Source organism: Phocoena phocoena, chromosome 14 (assembly GCF_963924675.1).
Source record: "Phocoena phocoena chromosome 14, mPhoPho1.1, whole genome shotgun sequence".
NCBI lineage: Eukaryota > Metazoa > Chordata > Mammalia > Artiodactyla > Phocoenidae > Phocoena > Phocoena phocoena.
Genome location: NC_089232.1, coordinates 84,049,860 through 84,073,205, shown reverse-complemented (window position 1 = coordinate 84,073,205; position 23,346 = coordinate 84,049,860). Strand labels below are relative to the sequence as shown.

General features: G+C 36.6%; 1 protein-coding gene across 6 annotated transcripts in view; it reads right to left on the bottom strand.

Moving 5' to 3' along the window:
* KIDINS220 (kinase D interacting substrate 220) overlaps nt 1-23,346 on the bottom strand; it is an 87,272-nt gene that overhangs the window by 2,579 nt on the left and 61,347 nt on the right. For 2 of the 6 annotated variants that reach the window (XM_065890728.1, XM_065890729.1), the window contains exons 22-28: nt 19,871-20,049; nt 18,557-18,783; nt 16,350-16,463; nt 15,542-15,598; nt 5,240-5,368; nt 3,188-3,286; nt 1,178-1,408 (exon numbers count right to left, since the gene is read on the bottom strand). In XM_065890728.1, the coding sequence (XP_065746800.1) occupies nt 1,178-1,408; nt 3,188-3,286; nt 5,240-5,368; nt 15,542-15,598; nt 16,350-16,463; nt 18,557-18,783; nt 19,871-20,049 (1,036 nt within the window). The remainder of the gene's footprint in view (nt 1-1,177; nt 1,409-3,187; nt 3,287-5,239; nt 5,369-15,541; nt 15,599-16,349; nt 16,464-18,556; nt 18,784-19,870; nt 20,050-23,346) is intronic. The other 4 variants (XM_065890730.1, XM_065890731.1, XM_065890732.1 and 1 more) reach the window with 2 other exon arrangements.

Sequence of the window (23,346 nt, the reverse complement as noted above, 5' to 3'; positions counted from 1 at the left end):
AATTGGTTTAAGTTTCTCAGTTTTTATTTCTAATATAGTAAATACTGACAGATAAAACTTCCATAAACGAAGGCTCTTTGGGGGTCTTCAATAATTTTTAAGAGTGTAAAAGGATTCTGAGATTTAAAAAAAGTTTGAGAACTGCTGCACTGATAGGAAGGCTGTGAGACTTTCCAGGTCACGGTGGTAAATACCAAGTATGGAAAAGCAGAGGATAAGGATTTCTTAAGAAATGTTAAAAGGAATTCCAGGGAAAAGAAAGGAATTACTGTTGTTGAAACAGGGAGAAAAAAGGGTCAAGTGCGGACTTATCATAAAATAAGGAAATTTTTATCTTAGTTAACACCCAATAAAATGGCTTCTCAACTTAAAGAAATAAGATTGATAGTACGTAGAAAAAGATAGTAAAAACCAAAAAATATTTTTACTACCAAATCAAACACAACACCCTTAAAAATGGTAGACCTAACAGGTACTCCTTTCTCTAAATACGGCTCCCTTTCGGTAGAGAGTTCTTGGTGGCTACTTACTACTTTTCCTCCCTTGCCTGTCTTCTCTCTGCTCTGTACCCTGCTCTAGGTCTTTTCCTAGTTTATTTTTCTTCTCGTCCAGCCCTTACTCCTTCTCACTTTCTCTCACTTTTGTTTTTATTCCTGATCCTCGCCTCTCCTCCCTCTTCTAAGAACATCCAAAGAAAGAACTCAGCCGTATCTAACACCAGATAATAAAAAGAAAACGAATATCCACGAACAGTGTGCAACATACGTACTGAAAAACCAGGTTACGGTGCTCAAAGGGATAACATGGCAGGTTATCCAATAAAGATGTGTTTTAGCCAATGATTACTGAATTTAACAAGGAAACAGCAAGTGAAAGATGAACTCAGCTAACCACCTAAGTAGGCCAGTTCCTGTTCACCCTCGATGCCATGACTCTATTTTACTATGTTCTCAATTCTTATCAATTTCTGAAATCATGTTATTTTCTTTTTGTTCTACTGACTGTCCTCTCCAGAAGAACACAGCTCCTGGAGAGCAGGGACTCCTCCCTCCATCCTCTTCAGTCAGGGACTCATTAAAGATTTTCTGAATGACTATATAAATGCACCGACATAATCTCGGAGAATTAACCACCACCCTCTTCTTCAGTAATATGAAAAATGGCATTTAATAAATACCTGCCAACTTAGGTTACTGTGACGTGGAGCCCCTTCATCCAGGCCGAGTGTGTTCAGCTCTTCAAAGCTGAAGTTCAGTGTGTAGGGAGTCTGACTGGAGAGCTCGGTGTGAGGCAACTCGTGTGACGAGCGGTGCACAGATTCACCGCGAGGAACTGAGCTGCTGTTTTCACTCAGTAAACGTGGGTCCTCAGGGACCACCTGGTTTTCTGCATTTCTCATTTCTAGTACCTTAAGAGAGAGAGAGAAAAAAAAAGTCATCAGTATCCGCACTGACACATCACATTTTAGAAGCTTTAGAAATTATCTTAAAAATTAAACATAAAGTTACTCTAATGGAAATGAGAAAGCATACTTTCTGTAAGTGAATTTCAAATACGTTTGTTCTTATCTGCTTATCTTTCTATATTAATAATACAACTGACCCTTGAACAACACAGGTTTGAACTGTGCAGGTCTGCTTAAACGCAGATATTTTTCACTAGTGAAGACGGCAGTATTTTCTACATGGTCCAGGGTAGGTTGAATCCGCAGATGCGGAGGAAACTTGGATACGGAGGGCTGACTCTGTTGTCAGTGGATTAATCTCCGAGTTGTTCAAGGATCATCTGTACTAAAAGAAGTACAGTCGGCCCTCAGAATCTTGTGGTTTTGCACCTGCAGATTCAACCAATCACAGATTGAAAATACTCGGAAAACAATTCCAGAAAGTTCCAAAAATCAACACGAATTTGCCACACACTGGCAACTATTTACACAGCATTTACATTGTATGAGGCATCATAAGTAATCCAGAGGTGATTTAAAGTATACAGGAGGATGTGTGTAGTATGCAAATATTACTACGCCATTTTATATACGGGACTTAAGCAGCTGAAGATTTTGGTATCCACCGGAGTCCTGGAGCCACCCACCCACAGATACTGACGGATAACTGTAATGACAACAACCATCACATATATACTCTAATCTGACCACTGTGTTACTACTTTAATTTAAAATTTAACTTAAGAACAAAACAAAATGCAACTGGAGGGCTTCCCTGGTGGCGCAGTGGTTGAGAGTCCGCCTGCTGATGCAGGGGACCCGGGTTCGTGCCCCGGTGCGGGAAGATCCCACATGCCGCAGGAGCGGCTGGGCTCGTGAGCCATGGCCGCTGGCGTCCGGAGCCTGTGCTCCACAGCGGGAGGGACCACAGCAGTGAGAGCCCCGCGTACCGCAAAAAAAAAAAAAAAAAAAAAAAAAAAAAAAAAAAAAAAAAAAAAAAATGCAACTGGAGTGTGTCAAAGAGAACCACAGCTGGACAGCAGCTAAAGCAGTAAAAACAGATTTTAACCAGGAACTATCGCAATGGGGAAAAACGGACCTCAGGATAGAACTGGGCTCGATTCCAAAAGCAGCGCGGACACGTGGGCATTTACAGCCCAGGAACGAGGCGGGGGTGAGTGGATGGAAAGTTGCTAAGAGGAAGCATCAGGGGTAAGGGGGGGTGGGATTCTGGTTGAACTGACCTGACAGGATACCTTCTGGAAGCAGGCCTGGGGTCTAGGACCTCACGGGGAGCAGAGGAGGGGTGCGGGATGAGGAATGTAATCGGATAGCGATAGCGAGGGTGATCAGACACCGAGGCTGAGGTTCTTTCTCAACTGACTTCACAGGATGCTTCCTACAACGGGGCAATGCAGGCGCAACGAGGACAGACACCAAGGTCGAGGCCTAGAGGCTTCGGGAAGCCTGACTGAGTGAGGTCAAGGCGAGTGTCCTGGTCAATGAAAGCACGGAGAATTGGCAGGTGGCCTCTCTCCCAGATTTCCAAGTGAAATGCCCAAAAGGCAAATGTTGCTAAGTGCTGCTGTGTATATTCTACATAACAGGATATACAAGAGTTGTACACATAAGTGTAAAATGTAATTTTTACATTTTTTTAAAAAATATAGGAAAATATCAGTTTACTGGCACTTGTTTTATAAAATGTTGTAAATAATTCTACAAATATTAAAAATATCTTACTGTGCTCCTAAAAAGATGCCAGTCTCCAAAATTCATATTCATTTCCTTCTTCAGTTCATCAATGTTACACTGAGCTAACACACGGCCATTTATGTTTGCCTGAATAAAAACAAATACAAAGATAAACAAAATGTGAGAGACTCTGAACTTCTAGTGATTAAAAAGTACATCTATATTAGAGACTAGAAAATACTGACCTAAAGAAGGTTATCACCCCATGTAATAATAAACAAGTAGAATCTGAATAACATAAGCCACTCCAGACTCTTCCAAGTGTCTTAGGCGCTCAAGTAAAATAAATCATTCTTCAGGGACCAACCCAAGAGCTCACCCTCCAACTATATATTTCCAAAACTACCTATTCTGCCATAAGCAATAACAAAACTGTTAGCTTTTTCCCTCTAATCATAAAACATGAACACGAAGGCAAGCTGCTGGGAGGGGACAAAGACATCTGTCAGCATGTTGGTCACTGATGAACTTCTAAATGAAGTGAAGCGCTGACAAACTTGTTTATCAACTTTACGAGATAACTTCAGCCACCAAGAATGTCCACCAACAAATTTCCCAGTCTATATTAAATTCACAGAAAATGATCTTGTCACTATTGGGTCTCCGTAATTCTAGTCCCTTCCAAGTAAGAAATGATAGAATTTTCTTTATTAATAACAGGCAGCTTACTTATTTTACAAAATACAAAACCTGACTTTATTAACTGTGGTAAAATTATGGAATACCTGGGTTTAAAACCAAAAGAATGCTCAGTTTCCAAGTTAATTCTGAAGAAAAGAATGTACAGAGCAAGCCTACGGCAGAGGTCCTGCTATAGAAATGCAAGGAGCTTAGCAGCACTTAAGAAACCAGTTGCTACCATGGGCTTCAAACAGCCAAGGCCTGAGAGTAAAGAGCTGAGTGGGCAGAGAACTGCTGTCCTGAGGGAAACAAAATCCCCACAAAGGGCTCACGTGGAGACCTCCCTCTCCCCTGACGCTCACCAAGCTGCCGTGAGGAGAGTCAGGTTTGTACCTTGGAAAGGCAGTGCTTGACACTTTCGCAAATGGGGATGAACACTAAATAGATCTATGAGAAAACTAACGTTATCTGAACCTTTGTGACCAAACATAGTTTAAGATTAGTGAAATGGTATATGCGCTCATAATTCTTTTAAAACCTTTTTAGATGCCAGTCTTTAAAGTATGTAAATATTACAGGCTTGTTGTTCATGTTCTCCTTCACTGTATCTCTGATAGAAAAAGTATAACTTAGTGGAAGTATCTATTAAAACGGGGACTGGGTTATTAGCCTTGTAGATTGGAAGCCTCCACAAAATCCCAGGCTCGTGGTAGTTACCGGAATTGCAAGAAAAGATCTCGGAAGAAATAAACTTCCTCAAATGCATTAGCCTTGCAAACCCAAACCTCTGAGGTATTTTCAAACGGGACATGATCAGAAGTCCTCTAAGACATGAAAGTGAGAATCTGAGGAAAATGAAGTAAGTATGGTTTACTTGGATAATTATTAAGCCACAAATAAATATTATAATTAAAGAAAATGTAACATAAAAGAAAAGGCCTTCAAATGTTCTATGTTGCATATTGGAAATATAAGTTATTGTTAATCTTAATGTGAAATCCTTTAGAACTTTGTACTTCTCATCAAAGCATTTTTGACTTATACTAGATTTTTTTTTTTTTTTTTTTGGCCATACCGCGTGGCTTGTGGGACATTAGTTCCCTGACCAGGGATGGAACCCAGGCAGTGAAAGCACCACGGCCTAACCACTGGACCGCCAGGGAACTCCCCCTTATATTAGATCATTTTACAGGAATGTTGTAATACAACACTTTATTTTCTTTTATCCATTTCTAAACTAAGGGATAAAGGGGCAATTTTAGGATACAAATAGTAAGAAACCTGTTTCCACCTAGAGCTTTCCCATTTCAACAGAGAACTCGTCTTTGAGAAGCTAAATACAAAGTGCTCGCCATGCACAGAGCCCGCCACTGGCGCCCTCAGCCCTGTCTCGAGTCAGCGGGGAAACATGCTGGTCACCTTCTTGATGGTCGCACAATACTGAGGCAGCATGCTCTGGTCCAGCCCTTCTATTTGTTTCAGTTTCTCACAAACCGCATCCACATTCATTGAATTCAGTGATATTGTTCCTGAGGCTGGGCCTGATCCCTAGATAAGTCGTGGAAAAATACATGTATGAATAGCATTTAATGTCAGATATACGCAGTCATGTGACAGAGAAACTTGTGAAGTTACACTGTGAGTACTCTGATTAACATACATTTTCAAACCAAAGTAAAGACAGCGAAAGTGTGCAGTATGGGGAAATGCCATTAGGGAACAGATTTAGCTACTGTTATACCTTAAGAAGTATCTTTTATTATAGCAGATACAGCCTGATCAAAACCACTCTTCTAAGAAGACAGAACATTCCACGAGCCAAGCCGAGGCCAACTGCAAGAGAGCCTAACTTCAAACCTCAAGAGAGAAGGGTGTAGCCCTTAATAACAGAAGGACAGGGGGTTAAAAAAAGAAAAGGAATGGGGGGGAATTACTGATGCCTATATTACAAAATACAAAAAGTAAATCTATGAAATAATTTTAAAAGTGCCTATATTTTTTGAATGTCTTTACAGACTACCTTAACAGTCTACGACTATTAACTATCTGAAGTTTTCAGATCGTGACCATATTTTATACCCAAGGGATCTAAAACTTCCCCTTAAGAATCTATACAATAATCATGTAAATATGAAACAACAGTATTACTTCTTAACACATGTGGAAGTAAATATGATCCATTAAAATTTGGTCTCATTTAAAAGAAAAGTCAAAATAATAAATCTAGTATTTACTTAGAAGAAAAACATTTTCTGAATATGGTGACATACTAAAGAAGTATTTGCCTGTGGCCAACTGTATATGAAGCTCCTCAATTACAGATGTGGACACTGGCTTACAGAGAGGTAAGTTCTGGCTTCAAAGTCACAGAATAAATAGCTAGTTAGTGGTAGATTTGGATGTGAACCCTAACTTATCAGGTCTTGTAACTTCCTATTTTCTTTGTTGCAACTGTCTATTTTTAAAGAGTTTACAGAAACTATAACCAAAATAAAGAGAAGACAAACCAACTAGTATAGAGGAAAACGCTCCAAATGACCAGTCTTGTTTACCAGTCAATCTAGTCTTAAAATAAATACAATTTATCCTATCCTCAAGTATGTGGAAATTTATATTTTCTACTGCCTCTTTTATCATTACCAAGGTAGACTATGACAGCCCAAACTGCCTGTTAGCTACTTGTTAAACATGATTTGTAACATGAAAGCGTAACATAATACTCTATTATGAACTGATAAATAAATATACACACATAGTATATAAACAAAATATGCCTATATTACATATAAATACAGCTAGAAGATGAGACCATGTTGGACAGTGAGGCAGTAATTTTATGAGCGGGAGTCTTAGCAAGTTTGCAAGTGTAAGACAGTCCCATAACAATTTGTAAATTAATGCCTTGGAATATACTGCACAAAACACACTTATTTATAGTTTGTTTTCAATTAAATATAAATTTAAAATATGTCATATATTATACGGTCTGAGGTTCAATTACTTCAAAAATACTAACAGCAAAACACTAGTATTTCCAGAATTTAGTTTTCATATTTATATACAAAGTTCTATTTTCTGCCTGGATGAGTATAGCCAATATTCAAAGTGTTCATTATCCAGAATCTACTATGGAAACTTAAACTGCTTTCTATGAATTTTTAATAACCATATTTGTTTTGTTTTTCTTTTAAACAGGTTTATTTGAGATATAATTCACATACAATTCTCCCATTAAAAGTGTACAATTCAATGACTTTTAGTATATTCACATAGCTGTGAAACCATCACCGCAATCAATGTTAGGACATTTTCGTATCCCTAAAAAGGAATCCTGTGCCATCAGCAGTCATCCTTTATCCCTTCCAACACCTAGTCCCAATCCCCTAGCAGCCAGTAATCTACTGTCTCTGTGGATTTGCCTATTTTGGACATTTAATATAAATGGGACCACACAATACGTGACCTTTTCTAGCTAGCTTCTCTCACTTAGTATGTTCTCAGGGCTCATCCGTGTTACAGCATGGATCAGTACTTCATTCTTTTTTATTGCTGGACAATATTTACCTTTTAAATGATCTTTAATACTGTCTTTCCAATGTTTTTATTCCTCAACCTAGCTCTTCTTTCTGGGTACATTTACACTTGTTTACATTTTCTTGATTAGAAAAATCACAAGCAAACAGTTTGATCACCAAAATAAATAATGATCATCTGGATTATAATTCATAGAATAAAATATCCATGAATCCATACTGATATAAATAAAAAGTTGAATAAGTAAATAAATGAGGAAGAAGAGACAGCTTTTACTTATAGAATTCCAATTAATTAATGCAGAAGAAAGGAACAGAAAATTACCATCAGGAAAACACCACAAGAGTGGCTGTACACAAGATGCACTGGTGGACATTAAAGTTAATGGGCAAAAGTATAAGGAGAAACAGGATATTTGAGAGTTTTATTAGAGTATCTCCCCCTAAATATTTACTCACTACAAAGGGAAAAATAAAACTTCACAGTGTTGAAATCTGGCAGATGCCACCTTAACCACATGACTGCGGTTATTAGCATGACCAGTGGGAAGATTTAGGCCCTCACAGATGCTCAAATATGATGCACTGAGAAGGACACGGCATCACTTCTGTGGGTCTCTTGCCAAAGATATATAATCTTCTAATCATTAGGAAACAGCAAACAAACCCAAATAGAAGGACGGTCTACAAAATATCTATGATCAGTTCTCTTCAGAAGTTTTAAGGTCATAAGAGCCAAGGAAAGTACTGAGGAATTGTCACAGATTAGGGAACTCTAAGGAGAAATAACAAAATACAACTGGATTGAATCCTGGACCAGAAAAATGACATTAGTGGAAAAACTGGTCAGATTCAAATAAAGTCTGTATTAAGAATATTGTACAAATGTTCACTTCTGCTCTTGAGAAATATACTACAGTTAGGAAAGATGCTAACATTAAGGGAATGTTATTTTTGTACCTTTGAAGTCTAAAATTATTTTAAAGTAAAAGAAAAAAATTTTAATCACAAAAAAAACTCTATTTCTGATTGTGCTAAAAAAGGTAAGTATAACAGACATGGAACAGATTAACTCTGTCTGCATGGCGGGGGGGAATGTAAAATGTTAAAGAGTATCTTAAAGGAATCTGAGAATTCAGCAATGGAGACACATTAATAAAGATACTACTCTTTTCCTTTAAAACAAAAAACTCCACATTATTTTACTTTCATGATCCTTCAAAACGTTTACATTTTATCACTTGAAAACATATTTTGTCCCTCATTGGGAATTATATAGAAAATATATATTATCTCTGAATGGCTTTGAGAAGCTATAAGAAAAGACACAATGGATATCCCTGTAATTCCATCAAAGCTATAGTCTGACTATTCATTATTTGTGAGTTGGATTTTCTCAAGAAAAGGGGTAAATTATCAATAAATTAAAATACATTACAATATGCTTCTTTGAATAAAAGAGAAATAGTGATTACTTGGCAGGTCTCCTCTAAAATAATCATATATAATAAAATTATTTTGAAGCCAAATGCATCTTAGTAGCCAAAATAATGACCTTTAGATGGAACTCTCATAAAAAGGAGAAGGAGTATAAAAGTGATAAGGAAAAAGCATATTCGATAACTCAATATGTAAATTCTTAATAGGAAACTAATTACATCACTTTGGCAATACAAAGAATGGTAATACTTTAAAGTTTATCATGCATTCTTACTTGAAATTTACTTGTTACAAGTCAAGAAAAGATCACTTCAGTATACATCACAATTTATTTTAAAATTTTTTTTCTAATACAGAAGATTGAATGCAGAAGATGTTAGTTTGTTTAAACTGTTAAATATGAACTTCAAAATACATACAAATCAGAATTCCTCCGGGTCAAAGTAAAGCTAACAACAAGACAGATTTAAATTACTTTGATATAACTATATGATTTTATATTATAAGTAGATTAAAGCTACACTCTGAAACATTATCATCTTTGGTAAATTTATTAAACAAGCTTAGAACTGATTAGCCAGAAATGAGAGCCATGCAAAGGCTGAAAGCAGCTATTAAAATAAACCCAAGGCACCGAAATGAGCACAGATTTATAAACAGCCCAGCATGAAGCTGCCAATGATTGCTTCTAATAGTCTAAAACAAGGAAAGTGAGTAAGATTTCACTGAAAGTTTCTGTACCTGTCTCTGTTTGTTAAACCCAGAGTCACACGGCTTTAAGGAAGGAATAAAACAGAATGAAGGACACGAGCTTAAAGGAAAACATCAAATACACATATGTAATAAAAACAGGCAGCACTTTTATCACTCCTCTTACTTTCCCATGACTTCGAACACACCACCTCTACAGCAACACAAAGCAAGGAACACTCGCATACACACGCACACAGTAGTTTCATGTCATTAACACGTGCTTGGTGATTTTAAAATTGTACTCTCAAATTTTATATTCTTTCTCTTAAAAGAATAAATCATGGGCCATACATTCAACAAGAAAACCAGGTAAATAAAATTTGCTACAAAAAGTCAATATTCCTACTATGTACAAGTTTAAAATTAACTTTTAAATATTCTGATAAAAAACGGCCACTATTAATTGCAGGCCAATTTAATAACAAGGTTTAAATACTTGGAATTCACATGCTCACTTCATAAAATAAAATATTATCTAGCCACACTATAGTTAACATTCAGAGATATACTTTTCAAATTTGGGTTTTGTTTCACTGGGCATGTGGCATGTAATAGATGCACTAAAATACCATTTGAAAAGAAAGGCCCTAAGAGCCTTTCAGCTCAAGAAATCATAAATATAACAGTGAAAAATATTTGCATACTGTGAGTAACGTAACTATTTTACTGATGTAGTTCTTTGAAACTCTAATTCAAAGCAGACACACTGCTACTAATTATTCTTCTGTACAAATTAGGTTGGTGGTAAACATTCTTAAAATAGTTAAAATAATCTATAGATAACTGACAATATTGAGTCAAAGTTAATTTACAATGTTTTTCTTTTACTATGTCATTATCTGGAGTACCTTATGGGAACCTTGTTTTCTAGTTTACATATCAACGTTATTATAAGTAGGTTTTTTAGAAAGTTACTATGTATATCTGTGGAGACTTGAACTACATGAGAAATTTTGGGTTGGCCAAAAAGTTCATAACACCTTATGGAAAAACCCGAACGAACATTTTGGCCAACCCAGCAAAAATTAGGTCAAAGTTGACAGATGAGGTTTAACACCACATGTAAAGGGCAATCTTTAAAAAAACACAAGTTCAGGACACGATTTTGTTATTTTTTAACTTTTAACTGTACTCTAGGATTTCAATGATATCCTTACTGCAGTATCCTACTTCTTCGATAATATCTCAATCAATTTAGTTGCAGTTTATTGTTTAGGAAAAAAAGCTTTCTTGAGCTGAAGTCTGGCACAAAGACTTTGAAGCTGGAAGTGAATATAATTTTTCACTACATTACTAGAGAAAACATATGTTAAAACTTTTCCAAATTGAAACAGATCAATAAAAAAGTGCACTCCTAAAATGCTTTAGAAAGTGTGAGTGAACCTCCTGAGAAAAGGTGCTGACCGCTGGCAAAGAGCACCCGCCCTAGGCCTGCATCTAAATGAACCTGAAACGCGCCCTGCCTTACCCACGGCAGCTTTAGCTTTCTCATCCCAGTCTGCTCCTGCGCGATGAGAGACAGCTTGATTTGGACATGTATTTGTTTAACAGGTTATGAGTTCTAAACCAGTGGTGGAAATAAAAATGATCTACAGTTGAGTCCCATCTTTTTTTCCCTTTTAACTTGGTCACTCCACCAATTGGATCCGGTTCAATGAAAACCAAGACCTTCATTTTTAAGACTTTTATTAATTCAGTAAATTTCATCAATCTCTAAAAGGAAAAGTAACAGCACACTGTAAGGCAGGACACTGTTATTAACACTGCCTCTGCAACTCTGAAGTTCTCCTCAATTAAACGTTGCGCTAATTATTTTCATGCCTTTTCAGTGAGGTACCTGATCTAAATGAAGCTACCTAAAGGTATCTAGTAACCCCTGCGGCATAGGAGGTGGAGAAAGAATGACTTGGTAGCAACACAGATCGTTCCCGCTTGGCAGCCTCAAGCCCATCCGCTCCAAGAAGGCAGGATTTCCATCAGTTTTGTTCACTGCCACATCCCACTGTAACAGTGAACCAGTGGATGATCAAACAGGCATCTGAAGAACTCAATGCTAAATAATTCAAGGAAGGATAAAAGGATAAAGAAATGCTCTATCACTCCTTCCTTCGAAAAAATGCTTTTCAAGGAAACACAGTTACCACCAAGAGCAACACACCCTAAATAAAAACAGACTGAACACAACACTCATAAGAAGAACTCTTTGAAAGACCACAACAAAATGCCACTGAGGAGACCTGGCTCGAGACAGGCCCTCCTTGGTGGGTCCTTCCCTTCATGGTCACAGAATGATCTGAATGCCACTACTTCCTAGTGGGACCTGGACTGAAAGAAGGTGAAGGCACCAAGTAAAATTCTCCTGGGAAGCTTTCAAAACTGTAAAATATTTGGAGCATTCAGATAAGCTGGAAATCCTTCTAAATTCTAGGAAAACAAACTGATTCTAGGAAATCAAACCACCTTTTAGGCCAGAGAAGCATCAACAGATAAAAGGCTGAGTTAATCTAAACTGACTGGAGTGTTTATACACTACTCCCACCACTGAGAAGAGGTTATTTAACACAAAACGGTTTTAGTTTCTGAGTCTTTTTAAAGCTCCATGGAATTTGGTCTTTGGGACAGTAGTAATAATAATGATTATTAAGTACTTAAAGTATGCAAAGGCTGAGTAATCCCTAAAGCAGACCTGTGAGGTAGGTCTGCTTTTTCCAGATGAGGAAGTTGAGTATCAGAGAGGTTAAGTAATTTCTCCAAGGCAAAGAGCTAATCATCAGGGCCTATTTAACTTGAATGACCAAGTACCTGACCAAGTCATGCTTAGTATTAACAGGAGCAAAGAGGGCAGCATGGTGGTGAGGAACGGTCCATGGAAACAGCCACAGGGATTCCAGCTCTGCACCTGGCGCTCCCCTCCCGTGAGCCGCAGGGAAGTCTTCACTGTGGTACTGGACTAGACCATGGGTCCTAGCGTTCTCTGAGGATCCCCCAGAGGGAAGGCAAGTCCAAGGTGGGGGGCCAGAGTTCTTTTTTCACTGGTTTTGTAAACTAGAATTCTCATTAAGATTTCAGTTCTAAAAAAGGCTTTTCTGCTTTGAAAGTTTGAAAAACACTAGTCCTTTCTAGCTCTAATATCCTGGGGATCATATCCTGGGCCCAATGCTAATATATATTTTTTCAGTTTTACAAGATTTGGCATATATTTTCTCTATTATAAAATCACAGTGGAAAAAAGCCAGCACAGAGGCTTGTATCTTATGTCTTTGCCTTAGTGGGACCCTCGGACATCTCTGTAATTTATCTGTTAAGTCCTTGGCTGCTCTTCACAAGTCACAATCATTACAACGTAACTTAATGTGAGAAAACGCAACTATTTTCATAAGGCTCTGCTTTATGAAGGTTTATGAGAAATTCCTTGAGGTAAAAAAAGATGGGACCACCTATATTGAAAATACCACAGAGAGCTGGTTAACTCTCTATGATCTGGTTTTCTGGTGTTTTTTTTTTTTTTTACTCATTATTTTGTGTCCATAATGACAAGACAGTTTGTCCAAAAATGTTCACATAGCTCCTGACTTATCTATAAGCAGCTTTTGTCATCAAGTGTTGCATACAGGAGACAGATGAATGAGCAGAGATGAACTCACCTGCAGTCTTCGTATCTCAGAAATCATATCGTTTTCTACTACGGTACTGGAAAACTACAGGAGCCATGAAGGGCTAAAAAACTTTTTCTATTATATTAACTACTTCTTCGTTGGTTCAGCTATAAAAATCCCATACAATGTTCTCATGTATAGATACTTCTCCACATTTCCACCACTGTTTTTAACACAGCTTTGAACTAAGTGTCTACTTGAACTAGTCTACTTCTAAATAAATTTTACATGCTATTGTCATTGTTAATTTCTTAAAAGCAAAGAAGGCTTGGGAAGCAACTATTATTCACTAAACAGATTACAAAACTACCTTTTAATATTAAAAGAACAGCAAATAGTATGGTTATTTTACTAAACAAAGGCACTAATATATTCAGAGCATTTTTACTCTTCGTTATTGCGCTTGCAAACACTTCTTAAGAATTGCATTATTTCCCCTTCCCCAAAAACTCATTTTAAAATTTGCCTAATGCTCCTTCACTGGTCCCTGAAATTACTGACACCTTTTACTCGCAAGTGTTTCTCCTTAAGCATGGGAACAGCTACTACTTCAGCATGTCTCTGTCATTAAGACCATCAAATTCTTCACAGGATCCAACTTTCATCAAAAGTTTGCAGAGGAATTTTAGCTCAGAGAATTGCATTGCATGCATGAAACTATGTATTAAAGGCTCTCTGACTAAACTAAAAGTCATTCTTGCATATAGTGGCAATGATCCATGGATTAAATATTCCCCCAACACCCAAATAGAATTACTATGGTTTATTGTGTCCATCATTCGTGGATAATTGAAGTCTCCCAAACACTTCAGCTAAAATGTTAATGACTTAAAAAGAATCATCAGCTCCTCAAAGAAAACACCAAAATGGTTCTCTTCCTATCTCACTAATATTAACTCAAAGAAAATTAAAGTTAAAAAAAACTACTGCCTATTCAAATGCATGTTTTAAGTTAAAAATTATGCATAAATTCAGGATGCAGTATTTCACCAAAGTAATTCTAACTGCTATGCTACATTTCTTTAGATTAAATAGATCATGTTTACATGGGCATAATATTCTGCAAATAAATAACAGAACTTAAGATACAAACTGGGTTCTTAAATTCCACATTGATTGAATGAATGAAGATTTTATGGCTCATCACATTAAATGTATTTCTTATTAAGTACAAAGCCTTTAATAATAAATATACCAAAAGACTTCCTACAAAAGTTGGTTTTTTAGGGCTTTCCTGGTGGCGCAGTGGTTGAGAGTCCACCTGCCGATGCAGGGGATGCGGGTTTGTGCCCCGGTCCAGGAAGATCCCACATGCCGCGGAGCGGCTGGGCCCGTGAGCCATGGCTGCTGAGCCTGTGCGTCCGGAGCCTGTGCTCCGCAAAGGGAGAGGCCACAGCAGGGAGAGGCCCGCATACCGCAAAAAAAAAAAGTTGGTTTTTTAGACACCCATTCTAAAGTGTTGGGGGAAAAAAATTTTTAAATAATTCCCCTTACATGCTGTACTAGCTCTGTTTATCTGGAAATTTTATTTTAATACAGTTGACCCTTGAACAACACAGGTTTGAACTGTGCGGGTCCACTTATACGCAGATTTTTTTCAACGGTAAATACAACAGTACTACACGGTTGCGTTGGTTGAATCCAGAGATGCAGAACCACAGATAAGGAGGAACTACTTCCGCAAGAGGGCTGACTATAAGTTACAGTCTCTATTTTAGACTGCTAGGATTTTAGGCTGGTAGGAGGCTTGGTGCTCCTAACCCCTGCATTGTTTAAGGATCAACTGTATACAGATAAAGAAAAGTAGCGCTGTGGTAGTGCTGAATTTACACTAAGCATGGGCACCTAGATTAAGCACGAGCCACTAAGGATCCATTCCTGGTCTACACCATCTAGCTCATAATGTCTTTTTGCAGTCTCAAGGTTGATTGGAGATATTTTCAAACCTATTCTACATGTGTGGTACCAACTGCAGGCTTCCGAAAAACAGGCAAATGTGGAAATAAAGCCCAACATTAAGGAACTAATACCACCAAATGAATGCTCCTGATGGCTGCTGGAAAAGCCCCTTCCTTATTGGACGACAAAAAAAAAAAAAAAACCACCCATCCCATGTCATTGAAAAAGGGGAAAAGCAGGAGGAAATGAAGGGTAAAGTTAAACGTCAGCTTTTTCATTAACCCGTGAACTATAATTGTTAGTATTCAGCTACTCGACACCAGCTGCCCATCACACTGCAGATGCACAGTTAGTGAACTGCTGTCATCATGGTTAAGACAGTCGTTACCGCTGCAGAAGCGGGAGATGCTCGCATCCACACCACAAGACTACTCCGTTACCCTCGAGGAGTCTGTGGGTGAAGAAAGCCCCTCAGCAGCATCCTCCTTGATAACCTCCTAACAACACAAAACAAGAGTGTGGGTAAAAGGTGAAGGAGTGAGCCAAACAAGGATGATGAATGAACATGATGTTGAAATAATATATAACACTGAAACCTGGACCTGATTAGATGTTTTTCCTTCAATGATAATATTTTAAGACTTAAATAACTGTTTAAGTTCTATAGCTTTTGCCTCCTAATTTAAAAAATACATTAACAGGGAATTTCTTTTTTTTTTAATTGTTAACACACGTTTATCATCAGGAACACCTAAAATTTTAGGCACAAATGTATTTTGTTTTGGATTAGAGTTAATAGTACATTGGAATACTTCCCTGATTCTATTTAATTTCTGCTATTCAATCAAAATGTTCTTTCAATACGTCCTCTAATTTTTATACCATAGGGCTAGCATATATATACATAGATAGACACAACTACCATATATGTATGTCCTTTAAAAAGAAATCAGAAATTAGCAGATATAAAGGTTTAGTTTTAAAAGTTTGATAACAAACATTATTGGCCAGAAACTCTGGTTGTAAACAACTCATCATTTACCTCCTGATGCTGCAAGTCATTTTCCTTTCATTGATATTTACCAGAAATGAAAACAAAATACATTTTGTGTTAGTAACAGCTTATGTTTCTTAAAACTACTTATAAAATAAGTTGCGCTTTTACTACAGAAAGGAAATAAGCAAACTTCTAATGCTGACTATGTTTCGTATTAGAGTAATACTTTAGTTATGCTTTTTTATACTTACTAGGCCATTGCTCTGATCTCTGGGCAAATTCGTTTTTACTGATGGACGTGAGATGAGATGTTGGGAGCCGCCAGGGTAGTACCTTGGCGTGTAAAGGTAAGGGGCAAAGAATGGCTATGGAGAAAACACGTAACAAAACAATTACCGAAATCAAAGTGAAATGAGATGTAGCAAATGAAACTAACCAATAAAATACAACTCCAAGTTCTTAATACAAGTGACAAAACAAAAGAAAAAATGCCTCACTCATATTCTCTAAGATATCAAACTTAAGACATATTATTTAAATTTTTATATTGTTGATTTAATAAAGCTTTTTAAAAAGCAACTAAAGTTTTGTACCTTACAACTTGACACCAGAGTTTCTCTTTACATTTAACATTTTTATGGGTTTACCATGTGTCAGGTTCTAAGTGATTTACAAATATTAACTCACACTCTCATAAAAAAAACAAAAACAAAATAGAATCTCAACAGAATACTATTCTTTACCATAAAAAGACTAGCCTTAAGTAAGACCAAAGAAAGTCTGAATTATATGAGAACCTCCTATACATGGACTCCAGGAATACTGTTACTCTAGGTTCCTAGAGTTTACTTTATATTCTATATCCTGGAGTTTACTCTGTCTCCTAAATAAGCAAGCATATTTTTTAAATGGGGAATTCATTGTTTAGAGGAGATCTATAAATACACCATTTATTTGTATCCAGCTTCATATAAACAGGAGCTATCAGATTATATGGGCTAAAAATAAAGATTAAAACATATTAACTTTCATTACACTGATGTAACATCTTCCCTTACCTTTTTCACTCCTGCCATTTTAAGAAAACTGTTCTGCCTTTAACTTTCAGACTAAAAACCTCAAATAACTAAAGCAAAAAATAACTAGATCTAAAAACGTGAGAAATTTTTAAATGTTTTAAAAATAATAAAACGATATTAAAGCATCACAGCATTGTTATTCATGTGAAATTAGTGAACACAAGGTCTCCACCTAGATGGTATGGTAATTTAATATTAAAAAGAAATTCTTGGTCTCAAAACTTCAACAGTCATCTAATTATCAATTGAACCATTTTACGAAAAATTATAGCAGATTTTAAGACTGGCAAATAAAAACCTGCATTTCACACTGCCTACCACTCAGATAAAAGTTTACAAGGATGAAATACATTAGAAAATGCTATTGCTCCACCTTTTTCTCCTTATTTGAGTAAAAGAATGGAATAACATTCACAGGACCTCTATAAATGGTATACCTAATAACTTACATGGCTGGCATTTCTCAAAAACTGGAAAATTTAAATTTTAGAATTCCTGCTTTGCCACATTTACTCAAATTTCTTTATCTTCCTAGCTTATAAGAAATTTATTTAGGCATGCACTTGGCTTCTATGAATACTAGCCCCTGTGTTTTCTCAAATTATACTAAAGAGGGAGACAACAAAAATAAAGAAACTGCAAGGGATCTTAGAGTACAGTTCCAGAAAGTATAATACTAGAGCAGATGCTCCATTTCCCTATAGGAAATATTAGCGTTTAAGACCATTAAAATGAGGATAGCTTGGACCTACTCAACTTGATAGGGTCTGAATACTGCTGATAATTAATTGTGCTCTCATCTTTTGAAGTAGAAAATTATCATATTTATTCTATGCAAATGATTACACATGACTGACGATAACTTGAAATAAAACTCTAGAAATTGGCTACAGTGCTGTTATTTGGCAGTAGCACCTGAGCCCTACCAGCAGTACTTCCCATTATTATCTCACATTTAAAAGCTGTAACACATATTAAATATAGGTTTACTGAACTACGATAAAAATTATCATTGTTTTAAATGCCAATACAAATTATTATACAAGATACAACAAATGGAATATTTGTTTATAAACAAATAGAAAAACAGATCCCTTTGAAGCATAGGATAGTCTCTGCTGACCCCATAGAGTTCACTTTCTTATTAAGATAATAAAAGCAAAAAGCATCTCAAATATTCAGACTCAACTGAGATCTAGAACCATTAAAATTCAAAATTCTTCTGATTTTTAAAAAATCATAATGCATGCAAACTTAACACTTTTTGTCTTTAAAGCTAAAGTACAGTTTTAAAATAATAACTGACCCCATTAGCAGAAAACTTCTAATACTTCCCTGGAAGAAATTCTTAAAATTTAAGATTCCTAGCACTTGCTTACCCTGTTGTAGAACGGATGCTGGGGTCCGGTCATACCACTGTAATAGCTGCTATGAGGCTGTGGTGACACAACCCCTCCTCCAAACGGGGCAGTGAAGGAGGCGGAAGAAGAGCAGGCCGACGCAGGCTGACTGTAGCCCGACGGTGGTCTAGGGGGAGCTTCGTGCAGAGGTAGCGGGGGATACGCAAGTCCTCCGATATTAATCTGGTCTCTTGCAGCTCGAACATCTGAAAGATTAAACAACACCCCAGAAGGCAAAAGAAAATAGAACATTAGTATTTAATCCAATTACCATTTCCTCCTTTAGGTACCAGATAGAAACATGACTGTATCGCTCTTGCCAAGGATTTCAACGGGGTTACAGAAGTAGACAGGAAATTTTGAATACTCCATAGACATTTTAGCAAGAGAAACTCAACTACTTTGCATAAAAGCTTTTGTTCACCATTTGAAAAGTCACCAACATCTGGATTCTTCTCCTCAGTTACCAGAACTATAAACTTTTTTCTGACTTTTCAAGGTATCTGTGCTATTCTAACAGTTCTTGTGACTCATAAAGTTTCGTTAATTATTAATAACTCAAACTTGTGTAGTAAATATAACGTTAGCTAAGATTATGGGTTTGCAAACTATATGTCTCATCCACCTCTGAACAACAACAATAACCAATCCCATAGTCACAAAATACACCTCTGACAACAGCCTTGTAACAGGTATCTAAAAAAGAATGTAGGAGTATAAGGCTCTCTCTCCGTAATTCCTGGAAAATGCCAAGGTGGGTCAGGAGCACCTGCATCATACAGAAGATGGTCTGTTTCAGCAAAGGTTCTGTGTGTGTCCATGTGCATACAGTGGTGCCTCAAGGACAACTTAAATTCTTCCAAAATCCTCATGTCACTGTCCTCAAGTTCTAGTCCACAGATTTAAGCTAAAATTTTAAAAGTGATATAGATTTTCCTACCCCTCTGGATAGAGATCCCTATTAAAGACAGAAGACTGGTGACAGAAAAACTACAATGGACTGACATCTTAAAGTGGTGACTATACCGTTAAAAGGAACCTGATTCCAAAGAAGGTTCAGCTGTGTAGGCTGGGAAACATAAAAAGGTCAATTTAACAAACAGCATTTTCCTAGCATTCCCAAAAGATGTCAGGCTGCCGATCCACAGTTTCATTAATTCTCCTGTGTAGCGCTTGGTTCGATATTTCTTGGTGTTTCGTGGAGCGCAGGAGAAACTTACACAGCTAAGTCAGAAACAGGAAAAGCCTTCAGTGTTGCAGAGAGGAAAAAGTAAATTTATTACTAATACCCACCTGCAATTATTTCCCGTAGTTTGGGGTCTAGGTTTACAGTGCATGGCAAAAAGGTTTTTACATCTCGAGCCACAAGAACTGGGGTCCTTGAAGACAAAAACACTTCAAAATTTCTTATATCTCCATCTATTTCCAGGAGTGGCTCAACATCTTTTGTTGTTGGAATATTCTTTGATATTCTTCAAATAAGAAACAAAAATGGTCATTAATGTCACTATTAGGCAAATTCTGCATGTAACTTAAAATTTGTTATTTATAAAAATAACACATTATACACCTTGCTCTCATAATTTTTTTAAAGAAAAGAAAAAGGAACAAAACAAGTGGTATAGTTACAAAATTACTAAGGTAACAAGTGTGAGGTCAGAATTACATTGCCCTAATGAAAGGCAGGATTTGGGCTAGGAAAACAGAGAAAGGAAAGTAACATATTCTAGGTAGGTCACATGTTAATGATTACCTCTCCATGAAGACTATAAATGAGTTACCATTTTACACATGTGAACAGCAGCCTCAGACAAATTAAACAGTCTGCCTAAGTCACACAGCTAAGAGAATCTGACTGGCTCTAAAATCCATGCTTATTATAAAATTCTAGGGTTCTTGCCTTTGCAAAGAAAAGAAGAAATAAAGAATAATTTCTAAATAAATTACATGAACTAGAAAAAAAGCACAGATTTTTCCTTTTTTAAAAAAGGTTTTATTTTCTATTATAAAAGTAATCTGTGCTTACTATATAAGCATATATATAAGGCAAAGAAATACAGAAAAGCAGAAAGGGGAAAAAAACCACATCATTTTACCAACCAGACATGGTAACTACCAATTACAGTGTCACTTAGTCTATTTTTCATTATGCATAACTTTTAATCTAGTTGAATTTATATATGTAAATACTTTTGTATCAGGCAGAGGTCTTAAATGTAAAAACAAGTGACATTCATTAAAAAATACTTAGTAAACACTTCTATGCTGAACTATACGAAACTGCCATTTTTATAGGTCGAAACAGTCAAATATTGACAATTCCATAGGGTTCAACCTACTACATGCCAGGCCATGTGCCAATCTGAGGCAGTGAGTAAAAATACATCACAGAGAGATAAAGGAATGGAAAATATGAAGGAGCTTAAAAGACAAGGAAGTAGATGACAAATCTGGATATAACCCAAACATCCACTAACAAGGAAAAGATAAATAACTTGTGGTATAGCCATATAATGGAATACTACTTAGCAATAAAAAGGGATGGACTTACTTATATATGCAACATGGATAAATCTCAGAGTAAATCATGTTGAGTGAAAGAATATAACAAATGAAGAATACATAGTTGTATTTTTTTTCATTTATATAAAACTAGAAAATGTAAACCAGCCTATAGTGACAGAAAAAGGATAAAGGTTCCCTGTGAAGTCAGGGATGTGAGGCAGAGAAATGACAGGGAGAGACTTCAAAGGAATGGGAGGGGACTTTAGGAAGTGATATGTCTGCTCTCCTGACGGCGGCGACAATTTGGTGGGGATGCGTGTTGCGTGCCTATGTATGTGTATACATATTTAAACTTCAGGAATTGTACAATTGAAATATGGCAGGTTATTGTATGTCAATTATATCTCATAAAGCTGTTTTAGAATCACTGTAAATCTGAAGATGTCTTCAAAACACTCAATTCCCAATTAGTCAAGAATATTAACTGTGAGATTATACTGAGTCTAGTTTCAGAGAAGCAGTAAGATTTTCATGCCCTTCAAAAAAGTGAAATGGGGGCTTCCCTGGTGGCGCAGTGGTTGAGAGTCCGCCTGCCGATGCAGGGGACACGGGTTCGTGCCCCGGTCCGGGAAGATCCCACATGCCGCCGAGCGGCTGGGCCTGTGAGCCATGGCCGTTCAGCCTGCGTGTCCAGAGCCTGTGCTCCACAACGGGAGAGGCCACAACAGTGAGAAGCCCGCGTACCGCAAAAAAAAAAAAAAAAAAGTGAAATGGAATCTTACTCTAATATTAGTTATAGTTACGTAATTTCTCTGGGACTAGCGCTTTACTACACAGGCCCACTACTTGGCTAGTAGCCATTTATTAAAAGCCATCTAAAAGAAAATCCAGAGAACAAAATTAGCAAACAAGAAAAGAACAGGGTGCTGCTTCGAAAATAAGGATAGCAATTTTGTCTTAATGAATTTCAGGAAGTCCCTTTTATGGACTCATGCACACGTGCACATAACAAAAAGCCCTCTGAAATGGGATTACTTCTTAATAAATCAAACCGGCTTTCAAACTGATTATTAAATATATTTAAAATGAAATGGAAAACTTGAAGAATGGTTTCACAGAATCATCTGCAGAAGTGGCCAAAATATCAGAGCTTAAACAGTTAAAAAGGTAGTTCATCTATTTCAGGAGTTTAACATAAAATACTAAGAAGAGAAGCTAGAAAGATTTAGATAAAAACACAGCTGACAAGTCACATGAAACAAATTAACTGAATTTTAATGCCAGCTCTGCTTAAGCTTGAATGTGAACAGTGTTCTCAATACGATGAATAACACTGCTGTTCACAGGCCAACGGTCTGCTGCTGGTTTCCAGATTGAAGTCTCTATTCTAACCTTTTGAGCCCAATACATTAAACTCTTCTACTGAAAGAGATATTTATGGAAATGATAATCTTTTGGCAGTAGGCCACCAAAATCATATGTGCCCTTATTTTTCAGATATTTTTCCAAAGGTTAGTATTTAAAGAATTTAAGCAACTTCACTTTTCAATTAAGAGTGAATTTAAACTTCCAGTATTATGAATCATGTGAATTCAAGTTGCCAGCAGTTAAATGGCCCACAGAAGGCATTATAAAACCTCAGGCATCAGTGATCTCCCAGTAAGTTTAAATGCAATCTCCTTCTATGCTACCAATCTAGCAGTACTTGTTAATGCCAACATCAATGTAAGGTAAAAGCATTTTGATTATAAATGACAGTGGTTTAGAGAAAGTCCATATTAATTCCTTGGCAGAAATTACATAAGCCGTTCATATCACTTCCATTCAAAATAAGGTTTTAAATTACATAGAAAAATTCCATTTTAAATCAAAATATAAATAGGTTCTAAGAGCATAATTTATGAAGAAGGCATATTTACCTTACTTTGTCTAAAAGTAGCTGCCTAATAATGTTATTATTTAATCGTAAGAGATTAAAAATTAAGATAAATTTTCTCTAAAAATTTTAAAAGGGGAAAACTTAACTGCCTCAGAATTGAATTACTTTGAAACAATTTAACTTCCAGTAGACTCTCAAATACTTTCTATCAGTGAGTGTCCGTTTGTTAAATACTCTTTATGCACAGAACACTTGGAGATTCTGGAAGACAGATGGAACACACAGAAAACAGCCACTCAACATTGTAGCCAAAGGGGTCAGAAACAAAAGATAAAATGAAATCCATTGTTAAGTCCATTACTATCTGCAGACAAAACCCCTAGAC